At 41.1% G+C, this 25,786-nt stretch overlaps 2 protein-coding genes and 1 long non-coding RNA gene across 8 annotated transcripts in view; 2 read left to right on the forward strand and 1 right to left on the reverse strand.

The window, feature by feature from the left end:
* The window catches only part of Kif13a (kinesin family member 13A), a 164,499-nt gene extending 155,017 nt beyond the window's left edge, over window positions 1-9,482 (forward strand). For 2 of the 4 annotated variants that reach the window (XM_070024502.1, XM_070024503.1), the window contains 2 exons: window positions 414-518; window positions 4,521-9,482. In XM_070024502.1, coding sequence (XP_069880603.1) covers window positions 414-518; window positions 4,521-5,405 — 990 coding nt within the window. In that variant the 3' untranslated portion in view covers window positions 5,406-9,482. The remainder of the gene's footprint in view (window positions 1-413; window positions 519-4,520) is intronic. The other 2 variants (XM_070024504.1, XM_070024505.1) reach the window with 1 other exon arrangement.
* Window positions 3,786-25,714, reverse strand: LOC138828418 (uncharacterized). Its single transcript, XR_011372245.1, has 4 exons — window positions 25,579-25,714; window positions 24,906-24,995; window positions 5,117-5,228; window positions 3,786-4,196 (listed from the first exon to the last, which is right to left on the reverse strand). It is a non-coding gene; the product is annotated as an uncharacterized lncRNA (long non-coding RNA).
* The window catches only part of Nup153 (nucleoporin 153), a 71,592-nt gene continuing 62,256 nt past the window's right edge, over window positions 16,451-25,786 (forward strand). Inside the window, exons 1-3 of one of the 3 annotated variants that reach the window (XM_070024507.1) lie at window positions 16,451-16,591; window positions 19,882-19,947; window positions 24,670-24,726. In XM_070024507.1, coding sequence (XP_069880608.1) covers window positions 24,670-24,726 — 57 coding nt within the window. In that variant the 5' untranslated portion in view covers window positions 16,451-16,591; window positions 19,882-19,947. Of the gene's footprint in view, window positions 16,592-18,374; window positions 18,392-19,881; window positions 19,948-24,669; window positions 24,727-25,786 lie in introns of those variants that run through there. The other 2 variants (XM_070024509.1, XM_070024510.1) reach the window with 2 other exon arrangements.

Raw genomic sequence — 25,786 nt, forward strand, 5'->3', positions numbered from 1 at the left:
AAGCACATAGGATGAGGTTGAAGTTTTTGGTGGTTGTTATTTCTGTGGTTTTACTCCTTTGTGTCAGTGGCTTTTCAAAGTACACACACACACACACACACACATTTTAACCTTTCAAATGAGAAAGAGATGTCCTCTGGATATTTTGAAAATACTAAAAGCTTTTATTGATTCATTTTTTTAAGGAAAACTTTTTTGTTGTCCTTTGTTTTCTTTTCTTTTTGCCACCAAATCTGTGTAGTCCTGTCAGATTTCATCAGTAGTTCACAACTCTGGCCTGCAAAACTGGCTGCTGCATTACTCATGTGTAATAGAACTGTTGCATTGCTTGTCTAACATGCATGTCCTTAATAGGTGTTTCAGAGGTTGTCATCTTTTGTGTGTGATGCATCTGTGTGTCTTAACCTTTGCAGAGCATGTCTCCATCTCAGGCACATAACCCTGGCTGCATTGTACCCTCAGGAAGCAATGGCAGCAGCATGCCAGTAGAACACAGTAGCAAACGTGAGAAGAAGATTGTAAGTTTTGGAACCATTTCTGTCATAATTGCCTGGTGGTGGGTTTAAAGCCCTTTCACGGACTCTTCCAAATGCTTTAGAAGAAATTAAGACATGTTGAGTCTTTTGCATGAATATGTTTGTGACTTGTGATTTTTTTTTTCTTCTAAGTGTTCATTCTATTTTTTTAACACTTATTTTTGCTTAGTATAAGTTCGCTTAGCTAAAAGAAAAAGAAAACACTTTGATGATTCTGGTCTTAACTTGAGAACAGTATAACTAAAGAGATCACTTTTGACTAATACTGAAATCTTTCTAATGTGCCTATACATATGACCCAGATTCTGAAGTTAATCTACCTAGAGGAATTGCACTTACTTGGAGTAAGTAAATCATGCATTTAGCTGTGGGTATGTTTGAAAGCTTTTTCTATGTTGCCTGATGCTACTGCCAAGATAATTCTGTAGTTTGTAGCTGCTCGGTAGTTCATTGCCACCCATTACACCATCATCCCTCTAGCACAGGTAACCTTTGTTAGTTAGCTGGTAAAATGCATGTCAATCTGTTGTTCTCAGCCTTGCTTTCAGGATGGCTTATCTCTGTTCTATCACCAGTTGGTCGAAACCCTACCTGCAAAACTTCATTCCCTAGTATGTGCTTTTTAAATCAACACATTTGAGATAAAGCTTTTGAGACCAGTTAGACCAAGCAGTACAAATTATCCATTTATAACCTCATTTGAAAAATTTTGAGAGCCTGTATATTTTTCCAGCCTGGAAGAATTTCCCAATTTTGTCTCAGTTTTCCCTCTTTTGTTGCTTCCTAATCCTTAGAAAAAAAATAATAAAACCAGCCTCAGATGAGAGGAGGCTGCATGGTGTTTATGCCTGCATATGACCTGTGTTAGGCAGAGTGCAGAGGGTTTCATTCCCAGCTAGGTTTATTAGATCCATCCTCCTTAGTGTGAGATCCTTTAACAGCTCCAGAATACGCTGCTATTGCTCACCACTGTGTGAACACCAACTACAGCTTAATCCTGACCTGCAGTTAGCTACTTGCCTTCATGGGCTACTAATAGATCTTAAGAAACAGTGTTCCTGAGCCAGGCACTAGTGGCTCCTGCTTGAAATCCCAGCTACTGAGGAGGTTGAGTTTCAAGCCAGCCTGGGCAGACAAGTTCCAGCCTCTTTATCTCTGATTAACCATCAAAAAGCCAGAAGTGGAGTTGTATATGGCTTAGGTGGTAGATGTGGTAGAGCCTTGAGCAAAAAGCTAATGGACAGCACCCAGGCTCTGATCAAGCCCCAGTACCTGCATATCCAGCCACCCCAACCCCCATCCCCACCCCAAAAAAGAAATGATGCTCCTATCATAAAGAAGGCGTGTACTATTTTCCCTTTTTTCTGTCCCTCTTTCTGTTCTCTGCTTCTGGGTTCTCCCTGTTCTGTTCAAAGCCTTTGTCCTGGTTTGTGATGGAGAAGAAGATATAAGACCTTCACTTATTCATCTACTCCCTCATCTCTGTGAATAATAATCAACTCATTTACCTGACCACCTCTTGTCCTGTTGATAAGGACTCAGGGGTAGGCTAGTCAGTTAGCTCTTAAATTGTCTGGGTCTATGTCTGATTGGTTCTGTCTGTTCATTGTCATGACTCTCTTCCCTGATGTGCACAGACATAAAACTTAAACCTATCAGAACAATCCATTTTGGCACAATACATCCAAGGACTGCCAGATGCCCCTCAGAGCTGTGCAGCATATAGGTCACAGTTCACGTACTGGGTCCTGTCATTATTTTCGTTAAATGGCTTAACATAAAACTCAGCTCACCTATAGAGTGTGCAATAGAACCAGATCCTCTTGACCCAACAAATTTTAAGCAGCAGTTAAATGTTGTAATGAAGTGTACTCTGAAATATACTTTGTAATGAAGTGTGCCCTGAAATACGCTGAGTATGGTTAGATGAAACTCTTTTCTTACTGGGGTCTGACTTGAGAGGGGCACTTCCACTCTCCTTTGGAAGCCAGCTTTCTGAGCACTCCTGTCTCTGAAGCTACTGCCTGTGCTGTTTAAATGACTCCACAGAGAGTCTTCCAGGGTGCTCTGGTAGCATTTAAGTACATTGTTTGTTTGATCTGAGATTTTATTTTGTCTGTTGGAAGCTTTAATTTTATTTTCACATTATAAGTTTATGTAAACTATTTCTTTCTTTGATCCTAATTCATTTTTTTTCTCTTGCATTCTGGAAAAAACAGACAATCAGTGAGTCAGACTAATGGAAAGAATTGCAATCATTCTTGAGAAGTAGTAATATCCACACACTTTTTGATGTTGTTTTTGCTCTGGTCCTGGGGCTTGAACTCAGGACCTGGGTACAGTCCCTGAACTTTTTTGCTCAGCCACTTGAGCCACAGCTCCACTTCCAGCTTTTTTTTTGGGGGGGGGGGGATTGCTTAATTGAAGAGAAGAGTCTCTCCAAAATCAGATGCTGGTGGCTCATGCCTGTAATCCTAGTTACTCAGGAGGCTGAGATCTGAGGATCTCAGGTTGAAGCTGGCCAGGGCAGACATCTATGAGACTCTTATCTCCAGTTAACCAGCAAAAAGCTAGAAATTGAGCTGTTGTTTAAGTGGTCGAGCACCAACCTTGAATGAAAAAAAACAAACAAGAGCTCCAGCCCCAGTACTGGACACACACACACACACACACACACACACACACACAAACAAATGAAACTTACCATCATTTGTAAACAGCCATCTGCCACATTGTGATGGTTGCTGTCTCTCACATGTCATCCTCCCTTCTCTCCCCACCCCCTTAATGAGTAATTCTTTGGTTCTGCATTTTTATAGTCACTTAGTCCTTACAGTTGTACAGGCAATTTAAATAGCTTGTCAAACCAGATGACCAGTGGGGGGAAAAAAACCTAAGAACTTCTAAGGTTCTAAGTTGTGCTTCAAATGAGACTTGCAGCCACCCAAGCAGAATTCAGGATTGTTATAAAAGCAAGGGCCCACATCTTACCTCACTGAGAGAGGGACCATATCTCTTTCAGCTGATCACCAATACTCCAAATGCTCAGGCAATTTTAAAATCAGATTTATAAAGCAATGTTGTAGGCTGGAAGCATAGCTCAAGTGGTAAAGTGCTTGCACTAGCATGTGTGAGGCCCTGAGTTTTATACTCAGTAAAAGGCAATGTTTGCATTGATGCTGGTTGATGAGGCTAATTTAAAATAATAAGAAATAACATTTATTTTTATTTGAACATACAATACCACATGTTATACAATGTTTTCTACCAAATGTTTTTAAGCATCGTTCATTTTGATAAGAGATTGAGGAGGTAATGACACCCACTTTTGCATAGTTAGCAATCTTTACAAAATTCCAAAACTTCATAATGGAGAGTTTCATTTAAACTCACTACCTATGTTCCTCATTTTCTAACCAAATGCATGCCCCTCAAAAAATATTAATATTTTGCTATGTTACCATATTTAGTGTAATACTGAGAATAAGGGCTGAAACTGTATTCTTTGCCTTTCTGCTATAGTGAGTTTTATGTTACTGTTCCCCCTCATAAAACAGTTCAGAAACTTCTCACAGAGTGCCTTTGCCACCATACCTTGCTTCCAAGGTGAAGATTTCAAGACCAAATGCAGGAATGGCCATTCTGTTTCTAGCTTTCCTTCTGCTCAATGGGAAAAGAGAAAATGTTATGAGTAACCACTGTACTTTAAAACCATTCCTTTTCATAAGCCAAAGAAGGTAAAGTTTCTCATTAACCTGGAGTGAGCACAGAAGTGCCTTTATATTAGATTTTATATTCACAGAGCTCAGAGAATAGAATGCTCATGTCTACAATAGGTAACAAGATTTGATCAAACTTGGAGAAAAAGGGAGAAAAATTGAAGATGTGAGAGTAAGAGCCTTTCATAGTGAAGTAGGTAAAACTTGTCAAAATAATACTGTTTCCACAAAGAGTTAGTAACTGAAGTTTGCTTCATTCCTCTAGGACTCTGAGGAGGAAGAAAATGAGCTGGAAGCTATTAACCGGAAGCTGATAAGTTCCCAGCCTTATGTACCTGTGGAGTTTGCTGACTTCAGTGTTTACAATGCCAGCTTGGAGAACAGGGAATGGTTTTCTTCTAAAGTGGATCTGACAAACTCACGGGTCTTGGAGAAGGAAGTGTCTCGTAGCCCTACCACCAGCAGTATTACCAGTGGCTACTTTTCACACAGTGCCTCCAATGCCACTCTGTCTGACATGGTGGTCCCTTCTAGCGATAGCTCAGACCAGCTCACCATTCAGATGAAGGAGCCAGACTCCAGTGAGCACCCTGGGCCTTCCGTTGTGCATGATTTCAGACCATCCTCAAGCAAAGAATTGATGGAGGAAGAAAAAGTCTTGGAAAAGGATAAAATCATTGTGGTGCCACTCAAGGAAAACAGTGCCTTAGCCAAAGGGAACACTTCATCCCAGAGCACCCCTGAGAAAAACTCTAAAGTGATGTGCAGGAATGGTTCACATTCAGAACTAGATGCCTGCCCCAGCAAAAATGGTCAACTGGCCAGAGATTTCTGCCCCAGGGAGGTGACAGTAGAACATACCATGAACATCCTGGAGGATCATTCCTTCACAGAGTTCATGGGTGTGTCCGATGGAAAAGATTTTGATGGTTTGACAGATTCTTCTGCTGGACAGCCATCTGGTAGGAGACACCTACCAAATAAAGCAGACAGTGAGAGTATCCCAGGTGGGCCACAGGATGCTGGACAGACGCATAACAAGTTAGAGAATAACCAGGTAATAAACTTCAGAGGCAGCCCACTGGGTTCTGGGTTCTCAGTGAGCATGTCTAATTGTACACCTACCCCCAGAGGTCCTTCACCACAGTAAACTTCATAGGGAACACAGGCCCACTGGGGAGCAAGCTCCCTGTCTGTGCAGGTCATTCCCTTATGAAGAGCAGATCTGCTTTGGGAACCATGAAATATATAGGACCAATAGATTTTTTTTTGAAATTGGCATATGAATCGATGTTGAATTAAATATTCAGGTGGCTAAGGATCATTTAATGTTATGTTAATTCTCTGGTGGCTTTGGCCTATCTCCAAATAATGATAGCATCTACCATGAGAATTAATTTGTTTATCCTTTGATTCCTATATCTTGTTTTACTTTGTATCAGTAAAAAAGAAAAACACTGGACTTGGGGGGGGGTGTAGCTTAGTGGTAGATCATTAGTCCTGGATTCCATTCCCAGCACTAGAAAAGAAAAATCACATCAGCAAATGTAAGAAACAACAGTAATCTGGTGAAGAAGTATGTTTCAGGAAGCAGTAAGCAGATTTCCTGAGCAATTGAAGTTTGGGTTTTGGCTGTTAACCAGATTGGCTTATAATATTGTTTAATTTCCATATTGGAACAAAATAGGTTTTTGCTACAGAAAAACAATGAATTATATAAACAAGAGATGATCACTTTCTTCTAAGCAATCTGTTTTTAAGCACTGCCATTTCTTTCTATTCACATCCCCCACCCCCTCCCCCCCATTCCTGCCCTCTTTTTTTGGTCGCATTCCTATATAAGTTGTGGGAGAGTCATGGCTTGGCAAAAACACTGAGTAAACCCAACAAGACAAAAGCTTGGTGAAGGATGCCATAGTTATGGTACTTCTCCAACCAATGTCTGAGAAACTTACTCATCATAGGTGTGTTCTTTTCATGCTATGCTAGCCTTTAACATGTTCGTGTAGCGTCATTTACACAGCATACACAAATAAGCACCAAAAATTAACCAGTGATCTCTTACAGGTTAAACAACAACAGCTTTTCTCTCCTTGTTATAAGAATGGGCACCAGTGGCTCATACCTGATCTGAGGATTCAGGTTCAGAGCCAATGTGGGCAGAAAAGTCCATGAGACTCTTATCTCCAATTAACCATCAAAAAGCCAGAAGTGGAGTTGTAGTTCAAATGGTAGAACACTAGTCTAGCCTTGAGCCCAAAAACAACAAACAAACAAAAAACAGGGACAGAACTTAGGCCCTGAGTAATAATGTTGCTAGGTTCTCATGATTCGAGCCTGTAATCCTAGCTGCTCAAGAGGCTGAGATCTGAGGGTTAGTTTGAAGCTAGACTAGGCAGGAAAGTTGATGAGACTTTTATCTCTAACTAACCACCAAATGCCAGAAGTGTAGCATGCATGTATATGGGAGGATCTAGCTCAACATGTATAAGGTCCCAAGTTCAGTTCCCAGCATCCTATTAAAAAAGAAAGTCATTCACTGGTGAAATTTGTTCTTGCAAGGAAAACATTTTTCCCCTATTGGTCTTGAAATGAAAACCTGAATTGGGTTTTCTTCTCAACCTTCAATGAGAAATGCGCTCTACAAAACATCAAATTCCCAGGAATTATACCACCCTCAAATGTTGATCCATATATAGTGGAAGAGGGGAAATGAAGTTTTCACAATCCCCCTTCAGGATAAAGTAAGGGAAAGTGGAGTCTAAGAGTCTTCCTGAGACTGTGGGCCACGAAAGAGGGAAGAGATGTCACAACCCCTCTTGCCTAGATTGTTTAGAACCCAACAAATACAAAAAGCTTCTCTTCCAGGAGATCTTGCAATAGTGTGTCCCTGACAAAACGGCTTGTCTTAAAAGTGGATTCTGGGCTGGGAATGTGCCTTAGTGGTAGAGAGCTTGCCTAGCATGCAGGAAGCCCTAGATTTGATTCCTCGGTACCACATAAGCAGAAAAAGCCAGAAGTGACATTGTGGCCCAAGTGGTAGAGTGCTAGTCTTGAGCAAAAGAAGCTCAGGGACAGTGCCTAGACCCTGAGTTCAAGCTGCTGGACTGGCAAAAAAAAAAGTGGATTCTGAAAAAATGTTGTACCAAAATAACAGGATAGAGGGGGTTTTGTTTCTTTGCTTTAACTTTTTTGTGGTTTTTTGTTTGCTTTTTGTCATATTAGTGTTTTGTTGTTTGCACTGCTAGGGTTTGAGTGTTAGGCAAGCACATTTGTTCTGACAGTATTAAAGTCTATTTGAGAACTCTCTACTAAAACTTGATTTTAGTGACTTAGAGCATGCATGGATCACTTTGTAGGAGGTTCATCTTTGGCCTAAGTTTTTCTCTTGTGTGGTGTGGATTCCAGAAGTGGATTCCATAATAAATTTAGTCCAGCAGGTCCCTTCAGAAAGAGCCCCCTTAGGGGTGGGCCCCTTGTAGAGGTAGGGAGAAGGAGCTTAGACTCACCAGCCTCTGCATTCCAGGAGAGCACAGCCACACGGTGAGAGGCAGCAGGCGTGCCCAGGCTTGGCCACAGCTCAACAGCTCTGTTCACCTGGTCATCATGAAAAAGCACCAGCCCCATCTTACAACTTGCTCCAACCCAGCCTGACCTCAGACCAGCACAGGGAGCCACGTCCCTCCCCACCCCAGCTGGAGAAGCAGCACTTTGCCACTGGGGTGACTTGCAGCCTCTGCTTTTTCCAGAAAGCATGATAACTGAAATTCTGGATCAAATTAAGTGACAGTATTTTTGTTTGCACTTACTACTACACATCCCCGCGGTGTAGAGACCTCTACAGATTCAAAAGGACTTTATTCTTGTACAGTTTTAATCAGTTCTTATGGTAGAATCTGAGTCAATGCTCTAATTTGTTTTGTATAAATAATATATATTATGTATATGAAATGTGTATCTATAGTATGTCTGTTCAGAGACAGGCTGCACACTAAAATGCACATAAAATGATTTATAGAAAAATTATAAGGTACTGGACTTTATTACCACATAACTTGGGCAATTGTTTTTACATAAGCAGATGAAAATTATTTTATTGCCTAAGGATAAATCTGCAAATCCATCTTTACAGGAAAGGTTACAGATACTGTTCTTTATATAACCAAAGAACTTACATGAGATTGAACGTCTTTGGTGTCCACTTGTTTTAGTGAGCATATATGCCTGCAAGTTTGGTGCCATACTTCCCTTGGCTACCAGGCCATGTGCTGCCCCTTCTCTGTTCTCTGTTTCCTAAGCACTCTGAGAAATCTCCCAGCTATTGTTTCCCACCTGGCCCAACACCTGTTGACTTGACATTGTATTATAACCATTGAAAATGACTGGGGCTGTCACTCCAGCCCAGCGTTTCCTGTACCTTGGTTCAGCCCAGTCAGGCAGGTACAATGCAGAGAGCAGTATTACTGTAAGCAAACACAAAGGAGCACCAAGGGTTGGGAACTAGATGAAGGGTGTGTGTGTGTGTGTGTGTGTGTGTGTGTGTGTGTGTGTGTGTGTGTGTGTGTGTGTGTGTGTGTGTGTGTGTGTGTGTGTGTGTGTGTGTGTGTGTGTGTGTGTGTGTGTGTGTGTGTGTGTGTGTGTGTGTGTGTTGTGTGTGTGTGTGTGTTGTGTGTGTGTTGTGTGTGTGTGTGTGTGTGTGTGTGTTGGGATTGATAAATTTCACTGTGGTGTGGTTTTGCTGTTAATTCTGAAAAAAAAAAATGCTGACAAGATGGCCTGAACTCCAGAGTTCACAGGTTCACTATTCACTGTTTGAAGATGGTTGATGTACTTGCGGTTCTGTCTTCAGTTGTAAAGTTCTGTGAATGGAGACACTGTAGAGTTATGCTTGTGAACATTTGTACTACAGTACTTTACCTATTCTGTAGATTCCTGTATAACTGGTCTGTACAGATGCAGACATGTCATGAGAGGAAGAGCAAGAGAATGTGTACAGCCTGCTGTATGTACCTTTTTTAAGTTCTTGCATCCATAAATGAGTCAGATATATTGGAGACTTTATTGAAAAGCTGCTGTTCATGACTTTTTGTGTATAGTGAACTGACTGTAGTTATTTTACTATTGTCTGTTTTTAAAAAGAAAAACCTGTAATTTATATCCCCTTTCAACTTTATTGTATTTAATTGGTACAGATTTGTGTATGTGTGTTTTAGAATACAAATTATCTAATTCAGATTTTAAAATATGAGCTGTTTGTCTTTAATAACCCTGCAGTTCTGATTTACTGTATTTGCATAGCTGCCGATCCCTATAAACATTATCAACTAACTTTGTCCTCAAACCCAGGATGTTGCAGTTGCTGGGCAAGCACTTTGCCACTGAGCTACATCCCAGCCCACCTGCTAACATTGTTAAGGGCTTGCTGTTCACTAGGCACTATTCTAAACATTTGATACTTATTATCAGTTACTCTGACAGCATGCATATCATAAGCATCATTGTTTCTAAGAGCTGAACACAGAGCAGTTAGTGAGTGTGGACAATGGAAGAATTCAGCCCACATTTCCATCAGCCTGTCCTTTCTGTGTTCCACCTGGAGGGACGACTACTTGGAGGAAGATGTGGGCACCTTACCAAGGACAAGAGGGTGTGGCATCCTGAGAGACACAAATCCCACTCCTCCAGGGAAATTCTGGAGTAGGTAAAACATGTTGTGTTACTATGTCCAAAATGCTTAAAGTCTTTACAGAAAATAGCAGGACACCTATGTCTGTGAAATAGTGCCATAGATAGCTTACTGCCAACATTTTACCTAAAAATGGTATTATTCAGGTGCCGGTGACTCACACTTTTAATTCTAGCAACTCGGGAGGCTGAGATCTGAGGATTGTGGTTCGAAGCCAGCCCAAGCAGAAAAAAATCCATGAGATTCTTATCTCTAGTTAACCACCAGAAAACCAGAAATGGTGCTGTGGCTCAAAATGGTATAGCATTAACCTTGAGCAAAAGAACTCAAGGCCTGGGACAGTGCCCAGGCCCCAAGTTCAAGCCCCACAAAAGAAAAAAATGGTATATTCTGAAGTTTCCAAGAATTAGACCTAACCTGCTCTGAGTCAAGAGTGCTTTATGGCCACTTCCAGAGGAGGGAAAAATGGAGAGAAAGCCCTAAAACTTACTTGAATTTTATAAAAAGGAGTCAGCTACTTGATAGTTACATAACAATGACCATTTAAAATGACAGTTTGAAGCCGGTGTGTGCAGACAAGTTCATAAGATTCTTAAAGTCTTAAATGGAGATGGAGCCAGCTGAGCCAAGCAAGAACACATGTCCCTGAGTTCAAGCCCCAGTACCAGCACAAAAAAAATAAAGCATTCTGGTCATATCATGAAAAAATTCTTGAAGAATTTTTGCTGTCTTCTGAACCAAGAGCTACTGGCATCCCTTTGGATATTTAGCCTTGAACTTGTATAGTATCAGCAGTGCAGCCCGTTTTTTGAGATTAAACACACAAACAAGGCAAGAACAAAATGCCAAACTGCTAAAATATGTTGCAGTTCCTCTCAAGAGTTTTCTCCTCTCCTAAAAGAAATGCAGTTTGTTCCAATGCCAGCAGCTTCCCCCATGAATCCTGGATGTTAATGCCATCTCTTGCAGTGGAGAAAATGAATCTTCCATGGGAAGGGCAGAAGGCAAGATCTGCCCTTTCACAGAGTATGAATTGGAGCTGACAGGAGTGAAAGCAAAACCCCAAAGTCTAAATTTAACCTGCTTGTGTTTGTCTCTAATCCCCTGAGTAGAGGAAAAAGAATTATAGATTGAGCACCACTTAATGGCCATTGTTCTCTGGATACAATTGGCACAACTGAAATGAAACTCCTTGGTCTTATCTTCCCAGTGTCCTGGGACACACACAGACCTCTATGTATGCTTGGGAGAACAAGTTCTTTTTCTAGTCTCGGATGTTCACTGGGTTCCTGCGCCTTACATACTGTTCCCACATTCAGGGTTTCCATCATTGCACTGGGAGCCCAATTGGCAACAACTGGCCACATCTTGGAGCTTGCCTTAGGGTTTTCTTAGCCCTCTGAGAAAGGAACTCTTCAATTCTTCAGGGGCCCTGTTCGTGAATATTCTAGGAAGATAATTAATAGAACAATGAGTCTTACACCAAAGCAAACAAAACAGGTAAGTTTCGTAATTGAGTCTCTGGAAAAAGGGAAGGTCAACTTGGAAAAAGAAAAATCAGTCCAGCTTGGTTTTAACATAGTGTGAACCAACCTGGCTCTGTCACACTATCTAAAATACTTTGAACTATGTAGATTTTAAAACTGGAAAATGGTGTTTATAACAGCTAGGCAGTTATTTGGGGCCTTCATCTCCCAAACATCTTCCTGAATCAAACCATGGAAGGTTCTCAAATTTGTGATTGATTGTCTTTCTAGTCCAGAAAGGTTTCAGAGGTAGCTGTAGCAAAGTGGATCAATTTTCCTAGGATTTTTAGTCAAAGAAAAACAGGGCCTTTGTGTAATTGGCTCATTACCCTCCTCTACCTATGAGTGGTTAACTACAAGTAAGCCAAGCCTACAAACAAAAGTGTTAAAATACCTAACTGTCTGGGTGCCGGAGGCTCATGCCTGTAATCCTAGCTACTCAGAAGGCAGAGATCTGAGGACTGCAAGTCAAAGCCAACCTGGATAGGATAGTGCATCCAATTAACCACCAGAAAACTGGAAGTAATGCTGTGGCTCAAAGTGGTAGAGCACTAGCTTTGAGTGAATGAGCTCAGGGACAGTGTCCTGGTCCTGAGTTCAAGCCCCACAACTGAGAAAAAAAAAATTCGGCAGCAGCAACTGCCAAGAAGACAGACTTCAACAGGAAAGATCTAAGATAACAGCCTTGACACTAGTACTCAGGACTGCCTTCATTTGAGGATGCCGACTCAGGGCCTGGACACTGTCCTTGAGATTTTTTGCTCAAGGCTAGTGCTCTAGCACTTGAGCCAGAGCTCTACTTAGGGCTTTTTGGTGGTTGTTTTGGAAGCCAGCTTGGGCTGGCTTCAAATGGCAATCCTCAAATCTTTTGAATAGTTAGGTATAAGTATGAGCCACTGACTCTTAGCACCATACTCACTTTTTTTTTTTTTTTTTTTTTTGTCGGTAATGGGGCTTGAACTCTGGGCCTGGGCACTGTCCCTCAGCTCTTCAGCTAAGGCTAGCGCTCTACTGCTTGAGCCACAGTGCCACTTCCAGCTTTTTCTGCTTATGTTGTGCTGAGGAATTGAACCCAGAGCCTCATGCACGCAAGGCAAGCACTCTAGCACTCAGCCACCTTCCCAGCCCCATACATTTTTATGCTAGTCCTTCATATATGTAAGAAAGTCCTTGTATTTATGTAAGAAAAGTGGTATATTACTTATCTGTTACTACAGAATGGATCAACCTTAGGCTTACCATTCTTAAATAATATAAAACATTTATCATCTCTGACAGTGGGCCCCAAATTCAGGTATGGGTAACTTTGAAAGCTTCTGGCTGAAATCTTTTGTAAGGTTACAGTTGTGTGTAGCTGCTATTATCTGAGCCTGAGGATCCACTTTTAGAGCAGTTCACACACAGCTGATCAGTTTGCCATGTAAGGCTTTTCCACACTGCTAGAGTATCCTTAAAACAGGGCACTGACTTCCTCATGTGAGTGGTTCAAGAGATCAGAAGCAGCAGGGCCTTTTATGATGCAATCTTGGAAGTCACATTTCCTCACTCCCACCACATTCTATTTATTAGAGGCGAGAGGCTTAAGTCTGGCTCCCACTGAGGGAGGAGGAGAATCAGACTCTTCCTTTGAGGACTATAAAAAGATTTAAAGATAATTTTAAACCATTACAACTAGCTAGAAGTTTTATAGCTGAAGGCCTGAGGTGAAACCAAGTGAACAAGAACCTACAAAAAGTAGATAAAGGAAACTCAGTGCTTTCATTCATAAAGTCAGGATGAAAAGGAAAATAACACTCCATGAAAAACTAAGGAGATCTAAGGATAAAGGTTTGAAACCAGCCTGGGCCATAATGTCCATAAAACAAAAAAGACAAAAATAGAGTTGTGGGTCAAGTGGGAGAGTGCTAGTCTTGACAGCAAATGTAGAGCAAAGTCTCTAAATGAATTTTCACACATATAAAATACTTCAACCTTATTCACACTCTGTTGGTCTTTGGCAGTCTTGAGGAATAAGGTATGTTAAAGCCACCCATCTAATAGATTGGTTTTTGTTTTCATTATTGACTGGAATTCTGGACCTAGGGAGAAGATCCTAGAGGGTGTTGTTTTCATCACATGTTGAAGGGTTTGTGCTTTATGACTTCACTATTGATGTTGACCTTGTCATCACATGAAGTAGTGCTTCAGGTTTTGTACTAGTTACATTCCACTAGAACAAGCTTCTTCAACCCATAGATCTTAAATACCAATTCAGTGACTATGAAAGATGTCTCTGCCAACAGTTTGAGCTACAGGGTGGGGAGCATTAGACAAAAAACACACAGCCATGTTCTCCATGCTAAGTAGAGAAAGAAGGAATGCCACTGACTACAGTTTTCCTTATTCTGCTGAAAATTCAAAACTAAGAATCAAATGTAATAGTGGAAAGTACCACACAACTCATGAGGATAGTCTTCCTGGATTTAAGTTCCAGCTTCACCACAACTACCCTTCATGACCTTTACTTAAGACTCAGTTTCCCCATCTCTAAAGTGGGATTAGTGGTTGTATGTACCTCACAGACTTACTGAAATTTTTATAAGGGGCAACGAATTTAAAATCCTTTACACCAAATAAACTGCCATACCATGAGGTTATTTATTAATACTAAACAGGTTCATCTTTCTTGGCCACAAATTGTATTACTCTGTGATTTTTTTTCTACCCTTAGTGTAGGTGAGAATGGAATTGTGTTGTAAAAAGCCAGGCACCAGCAGTTTGCAGTTTGAATCCAGTTCAGTCAGGAAAGTCTGTGAGACTCATCTCCAATTAACCAGCCAAAAGCCCAAGGTGGAGCTATGGCTCACAGGGTAGCATGCTAGCTTTGAGCCTAAAAAAGCTCGGGGACAACACCCAGGCCCTGAGTTCAAGTTCCAGGACTGGCACAAAAAAAATAATTTTAAAAAGCTTAAAACAAATCCAAAGAAATCCACAGTCATAACACATGCAAATAGTTGAGACTTTACTAATTTTTTTCTAAACAAGATTCGCGCCCCCCCCCTCCTTTCAATAGAGTCCTGGTGGCCAGAGAGTGTAGGGGGAACTGTCAGATGTTGTGATATTGTAGCAGAGACAATTCGTAGTCAATTCCAAGCCAGTGGGTCCTCTCTCACTGCCGAGCGATTCCTTTGAACTAGGCCTTCTCTGAAACCTCAGTTCTCTATAGAAGAAACCTCTGGACTCATGGAAGTGAGAGGAGAGTTGTCTCAGGTTGCTCAGAGTGGGAGAGAACTGAGGAGTCATAGTGTGTTGGCCTGAAATTTGCAATTCCTAGCCTCAGCTTCCCAAGTGCTAGGATTACAAGCATGAACTATTATGCCTGGCTATTTTCATAAAGGAAGTAACTCTTGGACCTGGTTTAGTTCACTTCTCTGCATCTTGTTCAGCCTGCCCATCTCTCATTTTTTATTCCCTTTGTTGTTTACTCTGGAGTAGAATTCTGATGTCACAATAGCAGTGACATTTTGTTGAGTCAAGTCAATAAACTTAGCTGACTTTTATCAATATCAACAACCATCCTAGGGGGGTGAGTCTTCCCATTCACTGATGTGGGTAATTTTCAGTCAGGATCTCTCTCTCTCTCTCTCTCTCTCTCTCTCTCTCTCTCTCTCTCTCTCTCTTTTTTTTGTCATAGGGCTTGAAATCAGGGCCTGTCCCTGTCCCTGAGCTTTTTCACTCAAAACTAGCATTCTACCACTTTGCGCCACACCACTACTTCCAGTTTTCTGGTGCTTAATTGGAGATAAGAGTCTCCTAAACTTTCCTGCCCAGGCTGGCTTTGAACTGCAATCCTCAGATCTGAGCCTCCTGAGAAGCTAGGGTTATAGGCATGAGCCACTGGTGCCCAGCTTCTATCATCACTTTTTAAGAAGTAAAATTTAATAGTTCCAAGGTAGTTCAACACTCTTACCCCCATTTTAGAATTAGGCTAGTAATGTTGCCAGCCTAATATGTCTTAGGTAGCCAAATTTACACCAAAAAAGATGTCATCCAGCTACTCACTTTTGGGGGAAGGAACTCCAAATGAATTGAGTGAGCTTAACAAGAAATTAATGCAAGTAATCTGAAAAAAAAAAAAATCTTGCCGGGCAACAGTGGCTCACACCTGCAATCCTAGCTACTAAGAAAGCTGAGATCTGAGAATCATGGTTCAAAGCCAGCCTGGGAAGAAAAGTCTGTTATCTCCAATAAACTATCAGAAAACTGGAAGTGGTGTTGTGGCTCAAGTGGTAGAGCGCTAGCCTTGAGCTGAAGAGCTGAGGGACAGCACCCAGGCCCAGAGTTCAAGCCCCATAACCGACAAAAAAAACAAAAACTTACTTAGGTTGGATGCCCGTGGCTCACACCTGTAATCTTAGCTATTTGGGAGGAAGCTGAGATGTGAAGATTGCAGTTCAAAGCTAGCTCAGCAGGAAAGTTCATGAGACTCTCATCTCCAATTAACTGCCAAGAGGCTGGAAGTGGAGCTGCGTGTTAAGTGGTAGAGTAGAGCTCTAGACTTGGGGAAAAAAAGCTCAGAGATAGTGCCCAGGCCCTGAGTTCAAGCCCAAGAACTGGTGTACACACACACACACACACAGCCCTGAGTTCAAGCCCAAGAACTGGTACACACACACACACACACACACACACACACACACACACACACACACACACACACACACACACACACACACACACACACACACACACACACACACACACCTTACTTTGTAAGGTGGAAATATATTAATTGCTTAGGACTTCAAGTTTCTCTAAATTTACCTTGTGAAACTGGGCTGCTTTGATGTGCTGATGGTTTACCTGAAGAATCAAGTAACATTTAGGTTTCTGGGGAAATATTTTCACATTTGATATGGATTGAAGGGTGGGCTCTTGAGATAGTCTCATGTGGTGGGTAGTGGGTTAGATTCAGACTTTTTTCTTGGCATGTGGACAGAAGACTAAAGATGATAAAAATGGCAGAGATGAGTAGACGAGACGCGAATATCCATATGGCCTCTGCGTTACCTTTCCTTTGAAAGATGGATACAGAGCAGCACACGAGACTTTGGTTCCATGCAGGCGATCTTAACAACTCCAGGGGTAAGAAAGAAAGAAAGAAGACAGAGGGTGTGGAAAAGAAAACAATATCCAGGGAGTTGTAATTTCCAAGGAGGTCAGAGGATCAGTGCAACAGAATACTTAAGAAAGATCTGGTAAAAGATTTGTTGCTGGGCACCAGTATCTCATGGGCTAGAATCCAAGGAATTCAGAAGGCTGAGATTTGAGGACCAGGGTTCAAAGTCAGCCTGAGTGGATAAACTCAGGGGACTCTTTATCTTCAGTTAACCACCTAAAAAGCCAGAACTGGAAGTGTGACTCATGTGGTACAGTATTATCTGTGAACAAAAAAGCTGAGTGAGAGCACACACCCCAAAGTTCAAACACCAGTAGTAAGGGATTTGTCAGGTGACAGATCACTAGGGGTTGGGGTGGAGCTCAGTGATAGACTGTTGAGTTAGCATGGTATTGGTTTCAATCCGTAACACTATGTATCTTTTTTAAAAAGAAAAAAGTAGGCTAGGCGCTGGTGGCTCACACCTGTAATCCAAGCTACTCAGGAGGCTGAGATCTGAGGATTGTGGTTTCAAAGCCAGCCTGGGCAGGAAAGTCCGTGAGACTCTTATCTCCAATTAACCACCAGAAAACCAGAAGTGGCACAGTGGCTCAAGTAGTAGAGTGCTAGCCTTGAAGAGCTGAGGGACAGCATTCAGGCTCAGAGTTCAAGCCCCATGACTGACAAAAAGAAAAAAAAGTTTTTGAGCACTAGTGGTTCACACCTGTAATCCTAATTACTCAGGGAGGATCACAGTTTGAAGACAGTCTGGGTAGAGACTCTCATCTCCAATTAACCACCAGAATGCTAATAGTGGAGTTGTGCCTCGAGTGTTAGTGTGCTAACCATGAGCAAAACAGCTCAGGGGCTGGGCCCAGGCCCTGATTCAAGCCCCAGGATTGGTGCATGTAGGTGTGTGCGTGCGTGTGCATGTACATGCGCACGCATGCACACACACACACACAGAAAATTCCTAAATTCAGTCCTAGAGATAGTGTAGGTCTGGCCTGATAATCCTTATTTCAGTGTTTCCCATCAGATGCTATTGCAGGATTTGTGAAAGTCAAAAGTTAAACAAATCAGGCAGTAGTTTTCAGCTCAAGCCTTGGAAAAAAGGCTCAAGGATATTTAAAATTAGTTGGTTAGGAGGCCTTTTTCTTTATTCTCCCATCTTGTCTCCCCTTGAAGACTGCTCACTTTCTCACCAGAAGAATAGAATAGGCCAGGGTAGAAAAGACTAACCTTTCACTGTCTTTTAAAATCCATAATCTTCCAGAGACAGTTACACCAGGAACCAGTTGAGAACTGGAGGGTGGGGTATTGAAGAGAGTGGAGTTTCTCTGCAGGCACTGCTAGAAAAAAAGATGGCTGAGGCCAAAGAGAGGAGGACGGAAGCCCAAGGGGTCCAGGTTACCTTGCATTCTCTAAGGAGAGGGACTATGTGCCCTTCCCTGGGGAAACATCTGGAGAGACTGGGATTTAGTGGCAGAGTAAATCCTGATCCACTCCCCCAGCAGATTCCTAGTGGGATAAGAACACAGACAAGGAAGGGTAGCCTGGTGCCAGAAGATTTGGAGCCTTGGCACAGCCGAAAGCTGCAGGTGAGGCCTGCTCCTCTGAAGAAAAGGGATGACTACAAAGCATCTGCATTAAAGAGGCAACTGGACAAATCATATTCCTTGGCTCTTCCTCACTTCTGAGAGATCCTGCATAGATATGGCAATTATCTGAGGACACCATTTGTCCATTTACAACCTTAGGTCTATGTATCTCTCTCGAAAATACAGGTTTGTTGGTTTGTTTGTTTGTTTTTGTTGGTCATGGGGCTTGAACTCTGGGCCTGAGAGCTGTCCCTTAGCTCTTCAGCTCAAGGCTAGCGCTCTACCACTTGAGCTACAGTGCCACTTCCAAATGTGTCTCTTTTGAATACCTGCTGCAACCAAGCCCTTCATACTGAAAAAATTATTTATATCTAAAGAATGAAGTGGTTCACTCTGTTGAAGGCTCACTAAATTGTCCTCAGGTTCTCTAATTGTGACTCCTGAGTACAATCCCACTGAGCTAGGCTGGAGACCAGGACACATTATTGGAAGCTTTTGTTGTCTGCTTGACAAGTTGTATAAATGAAGAGTCATTTTTTTTTCTTTTGGGTTGTGGGGCTTGAACTCTGGGCCTGGGCACTGTCCCTCAGCTCTTCACTTCAAGGCTAGTGCTCTACCACTTGAGCCACAGTGCCACTTACAGCCTTTTCTGTTTATGTGGTGCTGAGGAATCGAACCCAGGGCCTCATGCATACCACTGAGCCACCTTCCCAGCCCCAACACAATTTTTTTTTTAAAAAAGGAATTTATGTGCATATTTAATCAAAACACATAAAAACAAAAACCCACTGAAACTATTGCTATTTACTCTACATGGAAGGACTATGTTACCACATTTCTGTTTGAGGAACACATGGTGGGGATATAGTAAATATTGGTTGAATGTTATTTTCGAAGGTCTATTTTTGTTTTGTCGGTTGTAGGGCTTCAACTCTGGGCCTGGGTGCTGCCCTCAGCTCTTTAGCTCAAGGCTATGCTCTACCACTTGTGCTACAGTGCCATTTCTGGGTTTTCCTGTCCAGGCTGGCTTTTAACCATGATCCTCAGATCTCAGCCTTCTGAGTTGCTAGGATTACAGGTTTGAGCCACAAGCACCCAACTGAAGGTCTATTTTCAAAGTATAGTCATATCTTTCTGTCTTTAGTTCACAGCTCCTATTTTGCTAATAACCTCGGGGAGAATTATGTTGATCTGATTACATAAGTGATTTTACTATTTACCTCTGACATGGCAATTAGTTCATAGCCTAAGGAACATTCTGTCTTAAAGGAAAGCGTTCTGAGAAGGTTGCAGCTTAGTATTCAGCATTTGCCTGGTATACTTAAGACTAGATTTGAAGCCCAGCACTATAAAATAAAAATAAAATGAAAGTATTTTAACAATAAAAGGTAATTTTAACAAAATTTACTTTGAAGTATTTTTTCCAAATGCAGAGATTTGTGTAAGAAAAATAAGAATTGCAAAACATTGTATGAATAAGCATTCAACCATTCAAGATGTATTTATCTAATTTGTGCCTGGCACTAGGGAGACATGGAGACATAAGAAGGAGGGTCTTTTCTTCCCTGTGTATTATTTATTAGTCCTTCATTATTTATGACACTAGTAAGTGACACTCTGGGCTTCTGTAGCACCATTCCTGAAAGCTATTATTCATCCCTCTGTTTGTTTCACAGTTTTTGAATTTGGGTCTACAAAGAACCAATCTGGACCCATAAAACTGACTTGAAAATACACCAAAGGTGAGTTCAGGTCAGCCATGAACTTGGCTGAATTTTTTTTAAATATTGTTTTCAAAAATGCATGTAGTGACTATTTGTCAGATTTTAAAGTTAGCCTTCCCTGTAGCCATCTCCCTCTCTTCTCTTACATCACCTCTTCAACCTTTCCTCTTGCTTTTCTAAGTTTTCAGTAGAACACAGCCAGGGGAAATTTAAACAAATGATCTGACCTGTCTTGTTTAAAGCAGAGGCAGAACTAGTCCGTCTAATTTTCTAAATTCCAAAACTAGGACAGAAAGCTTCTCAGAACTGTTGCATCTTTTCTTCTCTCTCAGGTTTGAATACTTTTCAGGGGGCTTTGTACAAAAGTTAGTGATGGAGAACATCACGAGGGAAAAAGTCAAGGCCAACTCTTGAGAGGAGGAGTGTGGCTAACGTCTGTGTATGAATAAGGTAGATGCGCAGGATAAAGAGCAGAGAGAGAAAGAGAGGAAAATCTCAACAGCTAGCCTGGGAAGAGAAAAGTGGTTTTCCTTCCTGATTGCCTACTTCTTTTGTAGATTGGCTCCCTCAATCTCAGCAGCAGATCACTACTTTTCAGAGCAACTGCTGTTCTGTGTGACTCTAGTATGAGGCCAGGAATATGTTAGCCAGAAAGATGCTAACATTGGTCTCAGCTCCAGCTGAAAGGATGGGTTTATTGGCAGTGCATTTTGTAGTATGTGCTTAGGAGTCATTGCTGATCTACATAGGAGACAAAGTGGTTACTAACTTAAAGCACTGAAGGCATGGCTTGGGTTTAGCTGTGACTGGTGAAAGCAATTTGTTGTTTCTGGCCTCTGTGGAGATCTATGGTTTGCTTTGACACTTTAAAGCACATATGCAATCTTTCTATATAGAGATTGTTTTCCTTGGCTGTGTAAGTAGGTTTTCCACAGTGAGTTTCCTTTTGTTTGCTTGGCAATGGGCCTATAATAATATGTAGAATGATTCTAATATGTAGAATGGAGAATGATACTTCATTCACCTTTGGTTTATAGAATACTTGAAAAGTTCTTTGTTGTTTCCTTTTTTGGTTTGAAGAACGCTATTTCTAGTAGCTCATGATATCCTCCTTCTCTTATAATGGTCTCAAATAAGGTGAGCCATCCTGAGGTCTTGGGCCATACACAAGTGCTGGGTAAATATCATCTTAACCGATCTATTATTAGCTAATTGGTATGTTAGGTAAGCTCTTCCACCTATGAGAAGAGAGAAGAAGGATACACTAAGTCTAAATTTCTATTTCAGGCAGTATTATAGTTTCTTTAATGAAAATAGTAACTGTTTAATTTACCATAGATTAAATAAAAAGAAAAATCTACATGCTGTATAAACCGTGATCCCATCAACTCTTAGTTGCTGATTATTGTAGGAATTCATAAGCTTGATCTTTTCAGAATCTTTGGTTATCTGATTATTTTGTCTTGATGTGTAAGTGTTCATATAAGCAAATGTGTCACTATTTTGGCTAAATGAGGAAATGAATGTGAGCCTTTTAGCATAAACTTTCACTTTTGTCATTTTACACCTGCTTTAGGTCTTCCTTGCAATAGAACTGTAGGTATGTTGAGGAAAGAATATTCTGATGACCAGATATGGGGAATATTTAGACCATCATGTCTATCATATCAAACTTTTGCATAAATAATTTTTAGAGAAAATACTGCATCTGAATATTGTCTAGTTTAATAGAACCTATATGAAGTTAAATTACTAGAAGCCAGCAAACTATTTGGTTTTCTTTTTTGATCTGTCAAGTAGAAAGCTACTGTGATTCTTGCCTTTGCAATTTTTTAAGTGAAATTATAGATTTTATTCCAAGTTGTCTGACTATTCATCTAGCATTCTAGAAGAGATGCTAGCTCAGACCCAAGAAAATATTCCTCTCAGAGCACTTCCTTCTTAAAAATATTTTTTAAGATTAAAAAACGTTTACAATTCTATGCAAGTGGGCTGAATTTCTCTCTGCTTGTAGCTTCTTGATTTTTGGTTTATACTTATGCTTTTGTTACTCCTGAACTAACTCTAAATGAAAAGAATGAAGGACATTTTGAAATTAATAAATATTTTTAATATATGAACTCAGTATTTAATGATTAATATTTCATTTTAGGCTCTTAATATTTTGGGCATTCTTAATTCTGGTGACATATTTTGTGGTGCTGGATATTGAACCTAGGGCGTATCCTATATAAAGCTTCTTCCAGCCAGGCACTGGTGGCTCATGCCTATAATCCTAGCTACTCAGGAAGCTGAGATCTGAGGATCATGATTCAAAGCTAGCCTGGGCAGGAAAGTCTGTGAGACTTTATCTCCAATTAACCATCAGAAAACCAGAAGTGGCACTGTGGCTCAAGTGGTAGAGTACTCATCTTGAGCTGAAGAGCTGAGGGACAGCACTCAGGCCCAGAGTTCAAGCCCTACAACTGGAAAAAAAAAAAGAAAGAAAGAAAGAAAGAAAAAGAAAAAGGCCTCTTCCCCTGGGCCATAGCTCTAGCCTTTGGAGTTCTTTTTTTTTTTTTTTTTTAAATATCTATATTAGCTTTATTTTTGGTTCTAGAGTCAAGCAGCACTACATTCCATAACATCAAATAAATGTAGGGCTGGGAAGGTAGCCCAGTGGTAGAGTGCTTGCCTTGCATGCATGAGGCCCTGGGTTTGATTCGTCAGCACCACATAAGCAGAAAAATCTGGAAGTGATGCCATGGCTCAAGCGGCAGAGCACTAGCCTTGAGCTGAAGAACTGAGGGACAGCACCCTTGCCCAAAGTTCAGGCCCCACAATCAACAACAACAACAAAAGTGATACAGAAGAGTTTGGTCGCAAAGATAGAGAAGGGAAGAAAAACAAAAGCAAAGTCAATATTGAATTAGTCCTTTCCAAGTTACTTTCCGTATACGGTCTAGACACAGAAAACTGTAGAAAAATACTTTTAGTTACAATCAGGTTATTTTAGGTTCTGTGTGTGCGTGTGCGCATGCACACACGCAAAGATGAAAGCAAAGCAGATTAATAGTATCCTGATTTGGAAATTTGGCTATTATTTTTCCTGGCTGCTTCTTTTTTTTTTTTTCTTGGGTGTCATGGGGCTTGAACTCAGCCTGGGCGCTGTCCCTCAGCTCTTCAGTTGAAGGCTGGCACTCTACCACTTGAGCCACAGCACCACTTCTGGCCTTATTATTTGTTTATGTGGTGCTGAGGAATCGAGCCCAGGGTACTTGGAGTTCTTTTTTCTTTTCTTTTTGCCAATCCTGGTGCTTGAACTCAGGGCCTGAGCACTGTCCCTGAGCTTCTTTTGCTCAAGGTTAGCACTTTACCACTTGGGCCACAATGCCATTTCTAGCTTTTTCTGTTTATGTGGTACTGAGGAATTGAACCCAGGGCTTCATGCATGCTAGGCAAACGCTCTACCACTAAGTTACATTCCCAGCCCCAAATATTGTTTTAGTTCAGTGAACTTACTACTTATGAAATGGGGTAAATAACTGAGAACGATCCTAAGAAGGATGTTGAGTCTTCCCTGTCTTCTCAGATTCTACAAATCTTTGGTTCTTACATTTTAGCTAATGTGGGTGAGGTGGCTCCTGCCTGTAATCCTAGCTACATAGGAGGATGAGATTTGAGGATTGCAGTTCAAAGCCAGCTTGGGCAGGAGGTGATCCATGAGACTAACTCCAATTAGCCACCAGAAAACCGGAAGTGGCACTGTGGCTCAAGTAGTAGAGCACTAGCCTTGAGCTGAAGAGCTGAGGGACAGCGCCCTGGCCTAGAGTTCAAGCCCCACAAACTGACAAAACAAAACAAGGTTTGGCATTTTTTTAAATTATTACTTATTACTTTCTATGTGGCCCAGGATGCCCTCAAATTTGCTATATTGTCCAGACTGATCTTAAACTTCCCACCCTCCTGCCTCAACTTCCCTAATACTGAGATTACAGGCATGACCCACCAAACCCAGCTCAAGGCAAATTATTTTACATCTCTGTTCCTTTCAGAGTTTGGTTCTGAGGGATGTCCCTTCCAAGAAGGAGATAATTTCCTGTGCTGGAAATCTTGTTTCTGGAGGGTGAAAAAGGAAGATGGGATGTGGCCTTTCAGTCTCCTATTTATGTAGCACAATTTGGAGATCCAAATATAGGTCTTATCTAGGAAGAGAACTTACGGAAGAGAGTGTAGAGCCCAGGTAATGGTTGGAAAAAGGGCATGAAACAGGAGAACAAGTAGTTATATCATCTTTAGCAAAATGTCTTGGTGATTGTGATCAGAAGTAGCTTATACGTAGTACAGCATGCATGATTCTTTCAGTGTTGGGAAACTTTTGTTTAGAGCCATTGAACATTTATAATATCATTCAAAGCCATACAAAATTGTCAATACAGGCAGATGTCTATTGCAGCCATCAAGAAGAACATATGTTTATTTTACCATGTACCAGAATGTTCTCCACCTAAAGTTTAGGTGCTGAGTGGAGTTCAAAGCTCTGTTAAATTGGTTTCATAATTTAATTAATGATTTAAATAGTGAGTTGGATTGTGTGTTTTGGGGGTGAGACTGTAACAGAAAAATGGAGCACATTATTTGTAGCTGACTTCTGATTGATATTACATGCTTCCTATGGAGAGAATGATCATGACCTAGATATACATTAACCTTTCAGCAAAAGCACTGCCCTATTGAGGTAAATATTTATTCTATTTGCAGATGAGAAAATTGAAGCTTAGAAAGAGGATCAGTAACTTTCCCAAGGCCATACAGCTAGTAAGTGATAGATTTCAATTATGTAGCATTCCAAAATTATGATAAACTTTAAAATAATTATCTCAAATGAAAAAGTCTATAGTTTTTCTCAGTAGAGTCTTCTTCCTAATTATTTATCTACTTGTTTTAACTCTGGTAGAAAATTTGGGTACAGTATTTGATTTGACTGCTCTACTTACTGTGCCACCTACATTCCTGGGCTTTATTTCTTGCCGATTGAAGGAGAGGGCAGGGCTGGGCCGACCATATCCAGACCTTTCTATTAACTCCTGCAAGGTACAATTTGTGGATTCAGTCTTTGAGTCTAGCTCACTGTATTTATTGTCCGAAATACAATGCTTTCTGTTTGAAATGTATTCTACTTGTATACTTTATTACTAGGACTATATTAGTTACCCCTAATGTGAACTGACTACATGGGTTATAATTGTAGCCATTTACTTCATTTCTGGCATACCATGAAATAGACATACTAAGTGCTCGGCCTGGTTGCATATACCTAATTTCCACCGCAACTTTATGAGGTGTATATTAAAGTTTCCATTTTATAGAGAAAAGAGTCAAGGCTCAGGGTTTGAGTCATCCAAGGTCAAAGAGTAGTGAAGCCAGAATTCTAGCCCTGTGTGTTAGACTACAAAGCCTTTATATGTCTAATGAACGATTAATGAAGCTGCATATGGTTTGGAGTTCTGCTTTAGGCCTAAGGATCGTGAACATTGTTTATTCACTAGTTGTTTTTTTTTTGTTGTTGTTCTATTTTAATAAATTGACCACTAGCTCTAGTGTTTGATTTTACGGTTTACTTTGTATCTGCTCACCTAACTGATGAAAATAAGCAGAGAAAGACGTTACCTTTTAAGCCCTAAATGCCTTTTTAGAATTTAAATTTACAGCCAACAAACGAGTCCGGGCTTTGTGCCCGGCAGCGCTGCGCGATGTCCTTCCGCGTCTGTGTGCCCTTCTGAGAATCCGTATTCTTGCGCGGAACTACGTCTCCCAGCGAGCTGCGCGGCTAAGAGCGCGGGCTCCACCAGCCGTTCTTTCCTCGGCCTGTCACCCA

This window comes from Dipodomys merriami, unplaced genomic scaffold (genome assembly GCF_024711535.1).
Source record: "Dipodomys merriami isolate MVZ:Mamm:240054 unplaced genomic scaffold, mDipMer1.0.p SCAF_16, whole genome shotgun sequence".
NCBI classification, from domain to species: domain Eukaryota; kingdom Metazoa; phylum Chordata; class Mammalia; order Rodentia; family Heteromyidae; genus Dipodomys; species Dipodomys merriami.